The 16,820-nt window shown below is 33.0% G+C and overlaps 1 protein-coding gene across 1 annotated transcript; it reads right to left on the bottom strand.

Annotated features, from left to right (window-relative positions):
• Nucleotides 1-6,998: 6,998 nt before the first annotated feature.
• On the bottom strand, nt 6,999-8,259 carry LOC105792386 (uncharacterized). The gene is made up of 2 exons (XM_012620943.2): nt 7,484-8,259; nt 6,999-7,361 (listed from the first exon to the last, which is right to left on the bottom strand). The coding sequence occupies exons 1-2, from the start codon at nt 7,863-7,865 to the stop codon at nt 7,192-7,194; spliced, it is 552 nt and encodes a 183-aa protein (XP_012476397.1). The 5' UTR covers nt 7,866-8,259; the 3' UTR covers nt 6,999-7,191.
• Nucleotides 8,260-16,820: the final 8,561 nt, after the last annotated feature.

Here is a 16,820-nt window from a genome sequence, read left to right as displayed (position 1 = left end):
GGAAGAGTCCAATTATCAAATCTTTTGGTAACATTTTCATAAAGTTCTTCTTGTTCATTTACAATATTTTTTGAGGTTTGGTTAGACTCTTAGGATTGATTGGAGGTAAAGCTTGCAGAATAATTGGTTCTCTCAAGGAAATGAAATATCTCTTTGTTTTCATATTCCCTACAGTGGCTTCTACTATTAGGATTTTTGGAGTACTAAAATTGCTTACGGGGATACTCTATCATTAACACGCCTAACCCATGGTTAACTGGATTGTGTATCAATACTTAACAATAATAATACATTAATAAAGAGATCAATACTTAACAACAATAATAATAGATTAATAAAGATAGTTAAACCAGAACTTAAAAATATTAAAAATAAATTTAAAAATTTTCAAAATTTAGAATTACCTGTTCTTCCAGGCAAAATACCAATAAAAGCCCATTTTTTTAAAAAAATTACTTAAATGGGCATGGTAAAAAATCAATTACAAGAATGGCCCAATTCTCCGAAAACATGTCCACATCAGCGCGTTGTCAGGTGACAACGTAGGAAAACACTTTCTTGAAGAAGCGTTTTGCTCGCCCATGTACAGTAGCAATGACTACTTTTTGACCGTTGGTGACCTCCCCAACGGTAAAAAAAAAACTATAAAACCCCCTTTCATTTTTTCATACCTAAATCTTTTCTCTCAATTTCTCTCCAATATTCTCTCAAATTCCTCTCAATCTCCTCTTAAAAAAAGCTTTAATTTTATTTTTTTGAATTTTTTTAAATCATAAAAATTTGATCGTGTTAGCAATGGCCGGAGAATTAATTTGTCTCGATAACAAGCACATATCTGTCGAACAAATGAAAATGGTAAGTGTTAAATTTAATTTTTAAATATTATTTAAGATTTTTTTTATTTATGCAATTTTAAAACATTTTTATTTTAGTATTTCTTATAAAAGTCTGTAGATCAGATATTGCAATGTTATATCCGTAATATGCATGGTCCTCCATCACCGTTGGTAGAGAATTACCTGCGGGAAGCGGGTTTTTGGCACGTGGCGACGGTAGGCTGGGGATGCAAGTTAAACCTGAAACTCATCAGTGCGTTGATTGAGAGGTGGAGACCCGAGACGCACACATTCCATCTTCCATGTGGAGAATGCACTATAACTTTGGAAGACGTAAATTTGCAATTGGGATTGTCGGTGGACGGGTACGCAGTCACCGGGTCTGTTTAACCTGGTGATTAGGGAGCGGTATGCTACGAGCTTTTGGGCGCTATTACGGACAATATTAACGGAGATCGGATCAAGATAGGCTGGTTACGAGACACATTCCCGGAGCCGAATGATGATTCTACCGAACTAGAAAGAATTTGATATGCTCAGGTATACAGTCTTCAGATAATTGGAGGTTATCTGATGCCAGACTTGTCGCGGGACCTTGTACATCTAAGATGGCTGCTGAAACTCGTTGATTTTAGAGCAGCTGGTGAATTTAGTTGGGGGTCTGCCGTGTTGGCAACATTGTACCGAGAGATGTGCGGGGCGACGTGACCAAATAAAGCAAAAATCGGAGGTTGCCTATCACTACTGCAGTCATGGGCACGGTTTCGCTTTCCATTTTTACGTCATCGAATGGACCACCCATATACATTCTCACCCATATACCTCCAGCATCAAACATCGACCCACCGAGGTGCATGTCCCATCCACTGACAGAGTGTCGTGCAGGGGATGTGTATTCCATGACGCTACCAAACATGGGTTGTTTCGTATTTTGTAACCCACTAACCGAGTGTCGAGCAGGGGTTGTGTATCCCTCTCGAACAACAGTCACAAGTGCATCATTTGGCGATGTAAATTGTACATATAACTCAATATAGGGTGATCCACTAGCGAGATGAGTCTGCAGCATTACCTCCAAGCTACGAGCACCTTTTACGTCGAACGAGTCATATGTCACCAAATCAACAGAAGAACAAAACCGATACGTAATAGATAGAACTTTCATTGGTGTCGTTCCGAATATTTTACGCCTAATTCTTTTACGAAGTTCTGTCAAATCTATGTTTTGGTTAAAAACTAGTCGCACTGTATTTTCTGATAAAAAAAACAACACCGTTCTCAGTGTGATGAACCTCACCATCATAGTAAATAACAACACTAATACGTTCACTCATCTTCAATTTCTATCCTTCTTAGCCTCTCTAAATTTTTTTTGCTGTGACTTATGCAATCTGAGAAAAAATTTTGCTTCATTTATAGCCTTAGGCCAAACAGGAGCTACTAAAGCAAAAGCGCATCCACGTGGGAGCTTCTTTCAGTACTTTTGCTGACAAAGCATCCTGCTTAAAGCGTTTTTGACACTATTTGCTCAAAAACGTCTACTCGCAATTATTTTTTCAGGAGCTACTATAGCAAAAGAGCGTCTACGTAGGAGTTTCTTTTAGTACTTTTGTTGACAAAGCATCCTGCTTAAAGCGTTTTTGACACTATTTGCTCAGAAACGTCTACTCGAAATTATTTTTTCAAGAGCTACTATAGCAAAAAAGCGTCCACGTGGGAGCTTTTTTAAATTAACACTAAACCCTAATCTGATTTTTTAAAAAATTTTAATTAATTTACTCAAGTAACCTTAAACCCTAATTTAATTAATTTTTTCTTTAAAAACCATAAACACGAAACCTAATTCAATTTTGAAAAATTTATAATTAATTTAATTAATAAACCCTAAACCTTAATCCCTTATTTATTTAATTTTTCTTTAAAACCCTAAACCCTAAACTAAAAATCCAAAACCCTACCTATAGCAGGAGACATGGGCAAAACGCGTCCTTGAGGGCGCGCTTTCTGTCCACGTGGACAAAGCACTCCCTTGAGGAAGTGTTTTCCTACCTCGTCACCTGACAACGCGCTGACGCGGACGCGTTTTCGGGGAAACAGGGCCATTTCGGTAATTAATTTTTTACCTAGCCCATTTCAATAATTTTTTTTAAAAAAGAGACTTTTATTTGTATTTTACCCTATTCTTCCACTCAAATATAAAAGAGTCCAAAAAAACGGGCCAAACATTTGTATCAATACTCAAAAAATTAACTGAACATTTGCATAAAAATTTAAGTTTTAAAACATATAAATATATATTATATACAACAAACTATGGTGTAGTTTATTCGAAAATATTAAATATTTTTGATAGACAAAATATTAAATATTTAAAATAACTGTAACATGAATAAAAATTATATTTTTAAATTAAGCGGCACGTAAGATAAAATCATTGAAAATAATATATATAATATGAAAAACATAAAGTCTTCAAGGTTTTTTTACAAGCCATATCCGAAGTTGTGCAGACTACGTTTAAAATCTTATTATAAAATTTAAAATAATACTTTAAAAATTAAATATTATTTTTATAAATTTAAAATTGAATCTTATAAAGATGTCATAAATTTTATAATATTATTGAATTAAATTTTATTATTATAAATATATAATGTTATAGTTATTTGTAAACAATATTATAATATTAAAAATAATAATTTTATAAAAATAAATAAATGGATGATTTGAAAATGAAAAACTTTTGGTCACATAAGACCATCTATCACGTCCATCAATAAATTTATTTTAATTAAATTAAAAATGTAAAAAGAAAAGAAAAGGCAAAATCTGTTTCACCAAACTGATTTCTTTCCTTTAACAAAACTTGTATTAGTTTGGTAAATATAGTAGAAAGTAGGCTTATTGCTACAATAAGCTTTTAGATTTTTAAAATATTCAATTAAATATTTTTAAATTTTTCATCCAATTCAACCCTTAAACTATTAATCTTAACAAAAAGTTCTTTTAACCAACGTTGATCATTAAAACTAACAACATTAACGTGGTTGTTAATAGACGTTACATTAACCAACAAAATTAAAAATTATTTTTAAAATAAGTACACAAAGAACTTGAACAAATAGTTGACCTATCTGCATTTAAATTGTACATCAATGTGTCCAAATTTATTGTGGAATTATAAAAAATTATAAAAATGATTAGAAATTGATTAAAATCTTAAAAAATAAAAAAAAGAGAGTAAAGTATTATTAAGAAATCTGATTTGGAAATTGTGGTCTAAATTAAAGGCAAAAAAAGGAAAAGGCCTCATGTAGTGGTCTAACTAATCTTTAGCTTATGTAAACAAAAAGCAATAATGCAAACAAAATGGCTATCAAAATCATTCCAATCCAAAACACAAGTTAAAAGGACATGTTGCATCATATCATTGATCCATCGATCAATGTCCTGTTTTCTCTTCTATATAGCACGGCTTTTTTTTGGTTGAAACAACAAACCTTTCCTTGTTCACCTCCCAAACCACATGGGAATTTTCATTGATTGGTATACCTATAAACAGAGAGTTACATTATGTTGCCCAACCATGGCTCCCACAACCAAAAGTAAATTCAGTGAATGAAGTTCCCGTAGTTTCTTTTGGGATCACAATTTTTGACTTCTTCTTCAACTTTCTATTTCAGAATCAAACATGTTTCTAGCCACAGATTAGGATATATGTTTATATTTAATCGCAACATTGAAACGTATTATATTAAAATATGTATATATTTTGAATACAAATTAAATATGCGAACCCATATGCAAAACCTTATAGGAATCAATATGTGATCCCTTTGTATATTTATACGAACCCCATATGAATATCTTGCGAGCCCTATATGTTAATTATGCAAACCCTACATATGCATATGCGAACACTACATATTGTAATATGCGAACCCTGTATATTTATCATGCGAGCTCTATACATGTATTTATGCAAACCGTACAAGTAGTAATATGCGAACCCTACATATTGTAATATGTGAACCCTGTTTGTTTATCATGCGAGCCCTATACATGTATTTATGCAAATCGTACAACTAGTAATATGTGAACCCTACATATTGTAATATGTGAACCCTGTTTGTTTATCATGCGAGCCCTATATATGTATTTATGTGAACCCTACAAGTAGTAATATGCGAACCCCGTATGTTTAATTGTGTGAACCCTAACATGAATTAGCATGCGAACCCTGTATGTGCAAACCCTAGATGTGCGAACCCTGTATGTGTGAACCCAACATGTGCGAACCCTTCTTGTGAACCTGAATGTATGTGATAGCAGAACTAGGCTTGTTAAATACACATGAAGATGCTGTATATGTGAAATTGTTTTAATCTACATAAATTAGTTGTATATGTGAAACTGATGTGAACGAGTGCATGAATACATGCTATTAAATGCTAATATGAAATATTGAATGTAGCATCAATTGATGATAAATAGCATAATATGCTAAGTGTATGTGCATAATACATAAAATTAGGTATGGAGAATGGAGGAGTTCCGTAGGAGAAAGTAGCAAATGAAGTCCACATCGAAAGTCAGTACTGCATGAAATAGGTGGCAATGTCATCAAAACTGAATAAAACAGGATAATAGCTTAAAAAGCCATCAAAACAAGGCAACCGAGATGGTAAGTTATTGTAGTAAAAGTCATTGTCATGACAAGTGAACGCCCGTCTTCACCAGGAAATCCGAGATGGTTAGTTATTGATATGTGTTTTGGAGTGTTGAGCAATGCTCAAGGGCAGATAGGATAGACGGGAGGGAAATTTAAAATTATAATTGCATTGCATCATGAGTATAATCGGTACATGTATGGATTTACCGAATGCTTTTTATGATATGCATAATTTGCTATTATGCCATAAATTGAATGATTTACTATTTGTATGTTTATATATAATGGTTTAAAAATTAGGCTCATGATGAGCTGTCATAAGCTCACTCCCCCTTTCTTTACCTCTTAGGTAACGCGGAGAATATTTAGGACCGAAATGATATTGGAGGAACCACGGATTAGCAACTCTTTTCCTTTATATTTAAAAGTTCCCATTAAAGTTTTTCCTTTATCATTTATTTTCGGGTTGTAATTATTAATTTCTTGCTTTTAGGTTTTGGGTTTGTTTAGCTTTTTAATTTTAAAACATGATACTTAGTTAATACTATGATAATTGCATGCTATTTGGTTTAGAAAACTATCGTTCTTAATAATATTTTTCACTTCTTTACAAATACTTTAAGTTTTGAAAAGTTTTTTTTTGTTAACTTTAACCATTTTCAAAATGTCACACTAATAATATTGCAATTGAATTGCTAAGTAAGTTGATTTAATTACTGGATGTATTCCTTTAAAACAGAAGAGCAATTTTCATACAATCCATCTTAAAACAAAAGAATGGCTTTACATGATCAATTTGGTCATCAAATGTAACACTTTTGACTTAGCGGAAATTCTTAGGCCGGGTCGGGGGTGTTACATTTTAAATGTGAATTTAGTATTATGATGTAAAATAAAAGGTATTCTTATCAGTTCAAAAGTTTTTTCAAACACGTGCTTTTATATATATTATAGATTGGAGACATAATAGAAATGAGATTATAGTATACACATAATGTGGGTTAAAAAATTTAGGTAAAAAATATATATTAAAAGCTTAGTTAAAATTAAATGAAGATTTGGTTGAGATAGTAAAATTGAAGTATTTAAATGGTATGATGTTAGGTTCAAATTTTATTATGAGTAGGTTTTATTGATTATAAATAAAAATACAAAAAGAAAAAAATATTTTTATAATAATATAACTTATTTATAATTTTTTTTAATTATTTTTCAATTGAGTTGGAATTATTTTGAGTACGGGGAAAGCCTCCAATCCTTATCGACAATGTTCAAGTTGGCAGGCTTCATCAACTTTAGACTCTCAACCACTGCTTTTATTACCTTGGAATTATATTTTATATTGGATATGTTAGTGGGTTTAAATTGTATGTCAATAGAGCCTGAATATAAGTGGGGACTCACTTTACTTGTTGGCAGCTGCTCCTAAAGTGAACAGAAAAGGAACCATCTCAAAGACAATTAAATTAGGAAATATTCCAGATCCAGTCTAGAAAAAACTATACAGATTTTCCATTAACTAATTTAAACAAATAAACATCATTCAACATGCAAATTTACCCCAATTTCGCACGTATATCTTGTTCATAATCTAAATACACAACTATCTTAATTATCATAATTTTACAAAAATGAAATTCGAAAATGATGGAAAGCAACAAAAAATTTACATTTTTATTTTAACTAGAAATTCATGAATTTGAGCCAAGGTATTATTACGCTCTTTGTAACCTTCTCCGCTTCTTTGGAGCACGACGACGTTGGATTGTCGCCGTCCTTTGACGCCGCCTTTTTGGTGCACAAGAAGAAATTTCGCGATCCCAGCGCCATCAGCTTCTCTCCCCTTTCTAAACCTGCGCCCCACCACACAGAAAAAAAATATTAGGAATCAATCTCAAATGTACACCAGTACTCAAAAAGATAAACATCACTGATTGAACGGCTAGTTATTCTTTAGCAGAAGGTTTTGTCTTACTCTCTAAGCTAAATTGAGAATAATGGAGGTCCAACAGCGAGGCGTCCGTTGACGGTAAGATCGGACGGCGACCTTCCTTCGAGTACTGACGAACGGCGGCGGTTATTAAGTCACCGACAGTGTTTTCCGGCGACAGCACTACTTGTACAGCTCCGAGACTCCCTTGAATGGTCACGTTCAACAGCAGCTTCGTCAACTTCGGCCTCGCATCCGGTAAGACGGAAGTAGTCCTCTCTGAGAATAGGTCGGGCAGCGTCTTCGGCCGCCTCAGATCAGACGGAGCCACCGTCGGGAATTTCCCGTGAAACGACGACGCCTTTTCAGATAACTTACCCTTCCGGTTCTTCTCCTGCTCCTTACGATTATTTTTGGAATTCGGCATCTTCCAAGTGTCGTATTATACAATAATTCAAACGAGAAATATAAAGAAGAAAATAAAAAAAAGTAATAAATGAACTTCTCTTCTCCGTTTTTTTTTCTTTGTTGGGAATACGGGTGGAGCGGAGTCGACGATTACCTCAAGCGCCGGAAACGGAAGAACCTAACGCGAGGGAAACCGAGAGCGGGAGCGGTGCGGTGGCTCTCAGGTTTCCGGTCACTAAAAGCTATCATAACCTGAATGCTATATCCGTAAATAAACAGAGACGGCAAGGGGGCAAAAAGAGAAGCTAATGAGAAGCGGATAGGACACAAAGTGGCCTCAAACTATGGTAGCCAATTTATATGGGAAGGAAAGCGAAGAAAAAGAGTGAGAAACGGCTATGAATCTCTGATTTTTGTTGGGTTACCTGCTACGTCCGGTTGATGGGAAATTCCGTCTTCCGCGTGATAACTGATAAAATCAAGTGGTGACCGGCAATTGCCCGCGGATACGACATTTGTATGGCTTTGCTTGAGCCTTGAGGGTTAACTGGTAATCTGCATCGTGCTAAAGTGCGCTGGTGTAGGTTCTTTCGGTGACTACAGCGTACACGTGGAGGGATTCTGTGGCCTTGGTGGCTCCGAGACTCGCGTGGGTGTTTAGCATGTCGGGTAACAATATCGTTTTCCCTTGCTTTAAGGCGGCTGTTGGTTTACTCGTTTGGAAATTGGGACTACTCACAAATGACGTGATTTGCACGTGCGAATTATTGAAGGTTAGTAGATATTACGTGGAAGTATCATTGACCTAAACTATTACTGCTTGGAAACGCTTAGCATAGCAGTAAAAAGGTAAGATCCAGTGATCTAATGGCACGTGGCAAAAGATTGTTGGAAACTAGCAATTTTTTATTTTCAAAAAAACAATATATATATTGGCGTCTGTTTGCAATTATTGTTTTTGTCTTATTTATCTTAAATGAAATTATAGTATTTAAAAAGTAGAATTCGAATTATATTTATTGAGAATCCTAACATTTTAAAAAGTAAATTTAAACTTTAATTATTAAGTTAAACTTTATGTATTTAGTTTTTATGTTTAATTGAAATTATCTATACTTTAATTGGTTTATTAGTTGGTTTTAATCTTTTCAATTGAAATGTATTAAATTATTGTTTATTTAATCTTTAAATTGATTTTTAATTAAAATTAAGAAATTTAATTAATTTTTAATTCAAACTTTAATTATTAAGTTAAATTTTATGTATTTCATTTTATTTTTAATTGAAATTATCTATACTTTAATTGGTTTTAATCTTTCCAATTGAAATGTATTAAATTAACTTTTATTTAATCTTTAAATTGATTTTATAATTAAAGTTAAGAAATCATGAGAAATTATCTATACTTTAATTTATACATTAATTGAATCATGGGAAATTAATAAATCACTCGTCATCTTCCAATCTAGCATTACGAGAAGATTGATCAGGAACATAGACATGATATGGGCCAGTGAATTGGTTGTGGCCGGATGTTCAACATATTGTGCACTGTTTAGCGCACGTCTCTCTGACATCCATGTCATTTCGAATCCTCATCGATTGTGGTCGACCTTTAGGATGTCTACAGAGACTACGGTTCGATAGCAACTCAAAAGCAATCGGTGAAACTTCCAAGTTGGAGACATCCGACATTATTGGAAATTCATTACCCCAGATATGCAATGTGTGTTGCAGCGTGTAAACCTCGTCTATGAGTTGTTCGACATCAAGATTTGCACGCGTATATGCTACATGAGCATGCGCACACGGATATCAAAAAGTTTGGAACAACTCGTACTCGCAACGTCTATTTCGCAAATCAACTGCATACGACCTAGGCGGAAGACCTGAACGACGACCAACATGCTCTTAAACCCAGAAAGTCTCCAAGTCACGTGAACACACTTCTACGTTCATCCTCTACGCCCTATTCGCGTTGACTTTTATTACCTTTCAGATGCCCTCAACATACACGTGCCCGACATTTATCTGTTTTACTTGTCTCATCCCCATCGTTGACATTAATGTGGCCAATCTATAGAATGTTGCCGAGAAAACAACAGAAATTGGCAAATGACATGTATGCCTCAAGACCGAGTTAACAGCCTCTGTGAGGTTGGTCGTCATCTATCCATGCTGAAACCCATCATTATAACTTTGACCTCACTACCAGTTCTCCATACTACCCAACCGCTGACATAGACATCGATTTTCGAGTGATGATGACATCTGAGCTTCAAGCATCGCGAACCTTTGCTTGAATCTTCGCGATTCTAACTCGTACCATGTATATGCAATTTTGAACAAATATTTTAAAACAATTACACCGTTATAAATTTAGAAAAAAAATTAAAAATCTTGAAAAAAATATAAACAGTTTCAAAAAATAAAATATAATCAGATCAATTTTGGAACAGTATTTTTTTACCCATACTCATAATTTCTCTGCGCCATTCTTTATTCTTATACTCTCTGTGAAAGTTTGACGTGATGTGTCGAATGCAATAAACGAACTCCGCGGAAACCCCAAATGCCTTACCGCAACAAATAGTCCATTCGATCCATCCGAGATTAGGCAAATGTTGTCTTGCCTGACAATGTGCCTCCGCTTATTTTACAAAAAAGATTCTCAAGGCTCGAAGTTCTCACTCTCCATAATGGCAAAATGATAGGAAGTACATTTCGGTTGTCGTCTTGTGCAACCACAACCAGGAGTATTTGCGTGTTACCTGTCGTAGAGCCAAGTTCCATCCACCTGCACCATCGATTTGTAGTGAGGGAAAACCCTAGCACACTACTCGAACATCCAAAACAACCAATAGAAAACTCATTTCCCCAGTTCTATCTCATTGTCCGGACCTCTATATAACAGTGTTTACAAATCAGTCACCATCCTCAACACATACTCCCGCATCGCGACTACCCACCATTGAAGTTCGTTGTATGACACATCAAAGTCACCATACAATTGTTGCATAACCATTTGCTTCACCCACCATGCCTTCCTATAGGAAACCTTGTACTTGAATCGAGCTTGTATGTCCGTAATAAGCATAGATACAATGATGGCACCAACAAGATAATGCAGTTGCATATGGTTTTTGCATCTAACTTTTGATGGTTTTGCGACATACGAGCGATCGAGCATGTGTGAGGGCCTTCTATTCTTCTGATTGTCTACATCTGTGTCCGTTGTATTAATGTAGCTCGAACACGCCACTTACAGGTACTTAAGGATTTCCAGCATTCTCTGACATATAAAGACTACGTTGCCTTCGTGACTTTATAGTCGACAGACAACTTCAACTTCAAGCTATACTGCTTTATTGCATGTAAGCAGTTTTTCTTGCACAGGTGTCGTATCAAGATCTACATCAGTCATAAAGGCCCCTGGATTATTATGGATAACTACACCGGATCCCGTGTTCCCGATTGAATGGGGATATACATCTTCACCCTTCACAAGGCCTTTATTGTCTATGTCTTTAGGGATGTCATCCAAATTGGGGTCACTCAAATCTTTACTATCAGGCCATTCATTATCAGACCCTTTATTACCGAACCCTTCATCACCATCGTCTATGGTGAGCAACACCTCTAGATGAATCTTTAGACGATGGCTCGAGATTGAGACATTATAAGAACATCCACCGTAGTTTGGATTTTCAGGAGTTTGCAATGACCCCCCACAACCCGACTAATCTTCCCAGTAGATGTTAAGATCAAAATCAATTCCAGAACGTTGACTTACTGGAGCTACAACTTGAATAGGTTCTGGTTGGAATTATCCATCTCAGGGAGGCAATATATTGCTATCATTGTCCCTGGATCATCATCATCTTCAAGCTCTATTTCCGAAAACTTGAATGAATCTGTTGAAATCAGAAATTTGTAAAACAATCTCAACATTTACTTCCCACAACGGGTAGCTATCTTTGTATTGATCTTCTGTTTCAAATTCGTCAACAGAACACGCTTGTTAAATCTCATTTCGATTTTCTGCCAACTTTGAAAGACACAACCTTCCTCAGTTGTATTTAACATTTCACAATCAAAATGAACATAAACAAACAAAATTTGGGAACTCATTTTCAACAATTTCTACTTCCTCCTCAACAAACAAAACTAATGTTCTTAGTATTGATTTTCAATTGATAAAGCAAACAAAAAGCTCAAATGGTAGACAAAACAACTCTATATATTGAAGGGATGCCAACCATCAGTGTCCCAACACCCAAATTTTTTTCGATTCTCGAAATAGCTGATGCCTGCCATCTAGTTCCCTAACCCAAATTTTTTTTATTTGATAAGGTGGGTGCCGGCCATTACTGTGCCAACACCTAAAAAAATTATTTTTTTAATCTGAAAAAGTTGATGCCAGCCATCTAGTACCCCCAACCTAATTTTTTTTATCTTATAAAATGATGGCCAACACCCCAAAAAAATTATTTTTTTAATATTATAAAGTGGTGTCGGCCACTTATCCCCCAACTAATTTTTTTTTCAAATACTAGTATAAATGTATACCAATATGGTACTGTATGAAAAAAAATACCAAAGTGTCGACCATTAAGTCCCCCAACCCCAAAAATTAACTTTTTTTAAAGTCTGACACAATCATTAGGCAATGATTGGGTTCAAAATCAAGGTGGTGTCAACTATTAAGTCCTCCCAACTTCATTTTACTGTTCATTTCAAGTTATTTGGGTGATTATTTTTTAATCTGAGTCATTTTTATAATTATTAGTTTTTTGAGGTCATCTTGGTAAAATAACCAAGATTTTAGTATTTAAAAGTAAATTTCATAATATAGAATTGGAATTATATTTATTGAGAATCCTAACATTTTAAAATTGAATTTTTATCGATTTAAATCCATTCAATCTAATCTCCGTTATCATTTAATGTTGATTTAATTATAAAATAAACAAATATTTTTATATATTATGGTTTTAAATTATAATTGAATCAACCAAAATTAAATTTGAGTAAGAGCCTCAAAATATTTCGTCTTCTTTTCGAGGGGTTAGATGGTTGATTGAGAGGTAGGTCGAGATTCTGATTTGCATAATAAAATATAAAATTCTCAGTAACAGCCAGGGAAGGTGACATATTCAATGGCCTTAGCCTGCAACAGAAGACTGAAAGCACCAGACCACTTGATCATAAAAGGGCTTGACTGGTGCAGGTGCTTCTCCCTACTCATCATCATAGATAACCTTAATTGTAATGCAAGCAGTGACACAGCATCAGCCCACCACTCCTTCGGCTTTGTCTTTACTCCTTGCATGCTCCCGTTTTTTATTTCACTCTTGCTTTAATTTGCCACTTACACCCAGATTTTAAATAAAATACCCATCGACAATATTACATTATAAAAGAATAATGATTAACCACATGAATAAATTAATGTAATATACATAGGAAACGACTGTATTTTTTAAAGATGATACATGAGTAAATCTCAGATTTGTTATGCACCGGATAGAAAAATAATGTAAATATTAAATCAATTAACCATGAAGAACATGATACAGGAAAAAGAGTTATGCACATTTCATAATTTATGTTTTTGAAGAACTAATCCCTCTTACTTTTCAACCAAATACAGACGTGAACAAGTGGAAAAGAACAAATATTATATTAGAAGAGATATCCCGCCTCTACGATTACAAATTGGATGATGGCATGCCACAACATTATCCTCAATCTTGCGGGATTTTCAATGTGTTTTTTTTTATTATTATTTGTTTTGAAATTTCCACCTTGCCGTGTTTTAACCAAATTTTAATCCTTTCATACGTCTTGGGATTTTTCATGTTTACCTCTTTTTGTTGTGGAAATTAAGTTTTGTTTTGGTTTACTTTAATTTAAGCCTTACTAAATTCAAGTTAAAAAGAAAGGAAAGCAAGGGCTTTCTCATATTAGGTTACGAAGAAAATTATAAATATTGTTTTTTTCTCATATATTAAATACATGAGTTTAATTGTGAACAGAGACTTTAAATCTTTTAAGTTTTAAGTTCAAATGTCACCATGTGTAGGTGACAAGTGTGAGTTTCTATCTCACTTTATACGTGTGTCATGTATGAGTTATTTCAGATTTTTTATTCGCTGTATTTTGTATTGAATTGATTCTACGTATTATTGTAATTGATCGAAGGTTGTACACTATTGTACTAATAATGACACTTAGAAAAACAAACATGAGTTTAATTTGGGAAAAAAAAATGCATGAATGAGTCAGGAGATGTAATTAATGGAAATAGATAAACAAATTTGGCTTCAAATACTGTCATGAATTTATGAATGGTCTAAATCTTGTTAATATGTTTGATTAAATTCAAATTTTATTATGTGCATTTATAATGCGTGGATCTTTGAATTTTATTTCATATTATTTAATTATTCATCTGTCACATAATAAGAAATTTATATGGCACAGAAAAATAATTAAAATAAGATACAAAAATAAACATATAAATATATCAAAATTTATATAACATATTAATATTTTATATTTATGTCCAAAAGAATATTAAAATTTCCGCCAGACAAGTATATAAAATATAAACAAAATATATCAGAGAGAATAAAATTATGTTTAGGCCAATCATAGCAGAGAAAACATGTTTTATAATTAATTTAAGCAAGTTCGTGATTTAACATAAAAGCTGTCGAGTAAAATCCATAAATCACCTATAGTTTTCATGTGTTTAACATCTAATTTATAATGATTTCTATCCATCAACAATAAATTTAACTAAATAAATACAAATTTAATTGAAAATTGGATGAATTTGAAAACATTTTTACGTGTAATGAATTTTAAAAATAAAACTAACTTTTAATAAATGATTTTTTGGTACACGTAAATAATTTCTTTTAGTTGTTAAACATCTTTTTTAGTCGATTGAGTCTTAAGGTTAGTTTAGTATTGCTTTTCAAAAATACTTTGAAGTAAAAGTTAAAATTTTTTGTTTCTACTTTTAGTTAAAAAAGTGTTTTTGCAAAGTAGCTTTTTGTCTCAAAAACATCTTGTTTAGTAATGTGTTTATCCCAAAAGTACTTCTAAAAAACAATACTAAACTGACCCTTAGCTTGATTGGCATAGATATTATTGTTGCCAATGCAGGAGGATGTGAGTTCGAGTGCGTTAAAGCGCATTATCTTCCTATTCATGATGTAATACCCAATTTTAGCCCGGGCTCACAAAAAAAAACCCAAAGTAATATCATTTGGCCCGATCGGAATTGCCCATTACTTGAAAAGGTTGAAGGTCCATCTTCAAGCTTATGGAAACATAATCTTCAGGGATATGCAATCTTAGATATGATTGCAATCTTAGATATGATATGCAATCTTAGAAGATATGATTTTGTAATCTTAGAGATTTAATTTGTAGATACCCTTTAATCTCAGCCGTTGATGTAATTGATCTGTACCGTTGGATTTGGGGAGGCTCAACTATAAATAGAGGCCTCTCCCTTCATTAAAAAAAAAAAAGAAAGGAGGAATAAAAAAAGAGAACGATTGACAGTTTTTTAAAGGTGGCTTACTTATTTTTTCTTTTGATTTTTTTTTACTTATTTACGATTTTAAAAAAAGGGAGAAGGTGAGACCATTGCGAATTTTATTTATTTTATTTAGCCCCTCCGCCTTTTAATGTTTTTGTAATTAAGTTTTTTTTTATTTTTTTAATTTACCCTTTTATTTATTTTTATTTCAATTTGGTCTAATTTGAACGACGTCGTTTAGAGGAGAAGGGAAAATTGCCCTTCCAGCCCCTCTATATAATTCGAGCGTTCAATTAAGTCCTCCAAACTTTATTTATTTGCGAATTTACCCCGGATCTTTACTGGCGATCCAATTTAGTCCATTTTCATATTTTCTTTAAAAATCAATATTTTTGATAATGCAATTGTATTCTTTTAATTTTTATTTTATAATTCTCATATGCAATTATTATTATTTTTTATATGTATATTTAAGCATGTATTTATGTTTTTTTATACTAAAATTTTCGCACTTATATTTTATATACACATGTTTAATTTATTTAATTAATTTTAATATTATATTAATTGTTTAAAACTTATGTATTTTTTATGTGTACAGTATATTTTTTATTCGCTTATTAATTTATGTTTGCATATTTTATTATTATCTTGCCTATTTATTTGATATTTTGCACGTCATTATTTTGTTTATTTATTTGTTTATTCATATTATTTCTATGAAATTGTTGTATTTATTATTGATATTTGTTTAAGGGGCATTCATTCACATATTCAACATAACATTACCCTATCTCTTATTTAATTTTAAAATAAAACGCTTCAAAATAGAGGTAATACTCGTATTTAGGATTTCTCAAGGAAATTGAGCCCTAACGTATTGGGTTCTGATTTTTTTGAAAATCTAACAATCGATGATTTCTCTTTAATCAAAAAAAATAAGAACTCATTATTGGGAATTCAACACGTTGTGTCCTAACGTATTGGATGTGACGCATTGATTTCTCGAAATGAATCTTTTTTTTCAAAATAATAAAGGAAATATTCCGAGTTTGGGATTTTAGAGGAATTGTGCCCTAATGTATTGGGCCGCGATTTCTTAAATCTTCAATAAATGGATATTCTTTTACATTTTTTATTGCACTAGTATTTTGCCCTAATTCATTTTTAGGGAAAATTAGAATGTCGTGCCCTAACGTATTGGGTGCGGTATTTTATTTCTCTGAAATGATAAGGGTTTTAATACGTAACGTTTTAAGTTTTTGCTAAGGATTACGATTTTCAAATTTTCGACATTAAGACATTAATTAATTAACTAGGTACCAATTTTTGGGCGTAATGAATGTGCTAATCCTTCCTCATACGTAACCGACTCCCGGACCCGTTTTTCTAAAATTTGTAGACCAAAGTCATTTT

This window comes from Gossypium raimondii, chromosome 7 (genome assembly GCF_025698545.1).
Source record: "Gossypium raimondii isolate GPD5lz chromosome 7, ASM2569854v1, whole genome shotgun sequence".
Taxonomy (NCBI): domain Eukaryota; kingdom Viridiplantae; phylum Streptophyta; class Magnoliopsida; order Malvales; family Malvaceae; genus Gossypium; species Gossypium raimondii.
The sequence above is the reverse complement of the archived record's forward strand: the minus strand, read 5'-3'. Positions and strand labels throughout refer to the sequence as shown.

What these genes read in the sequence shown, in the direction of transcription:
- LOC105792386 (XM_012620943.2), bottom strand. Translation starts at nt 7,865, where the DNA reads ATGCCGAATTCCAAAAATAATCGTAAGGAGCAGGAGAAGAACCGGAAG. An exon ending in TTCTCAATTTAGCTTAGAGA is followed by an intron (nt 7,362 to 7,483) that starts GTAAGACAAAAC and finishes GGTGGGGCGCAG; the next exon opens with GTTTAGAAAGGGGAGAGAAG.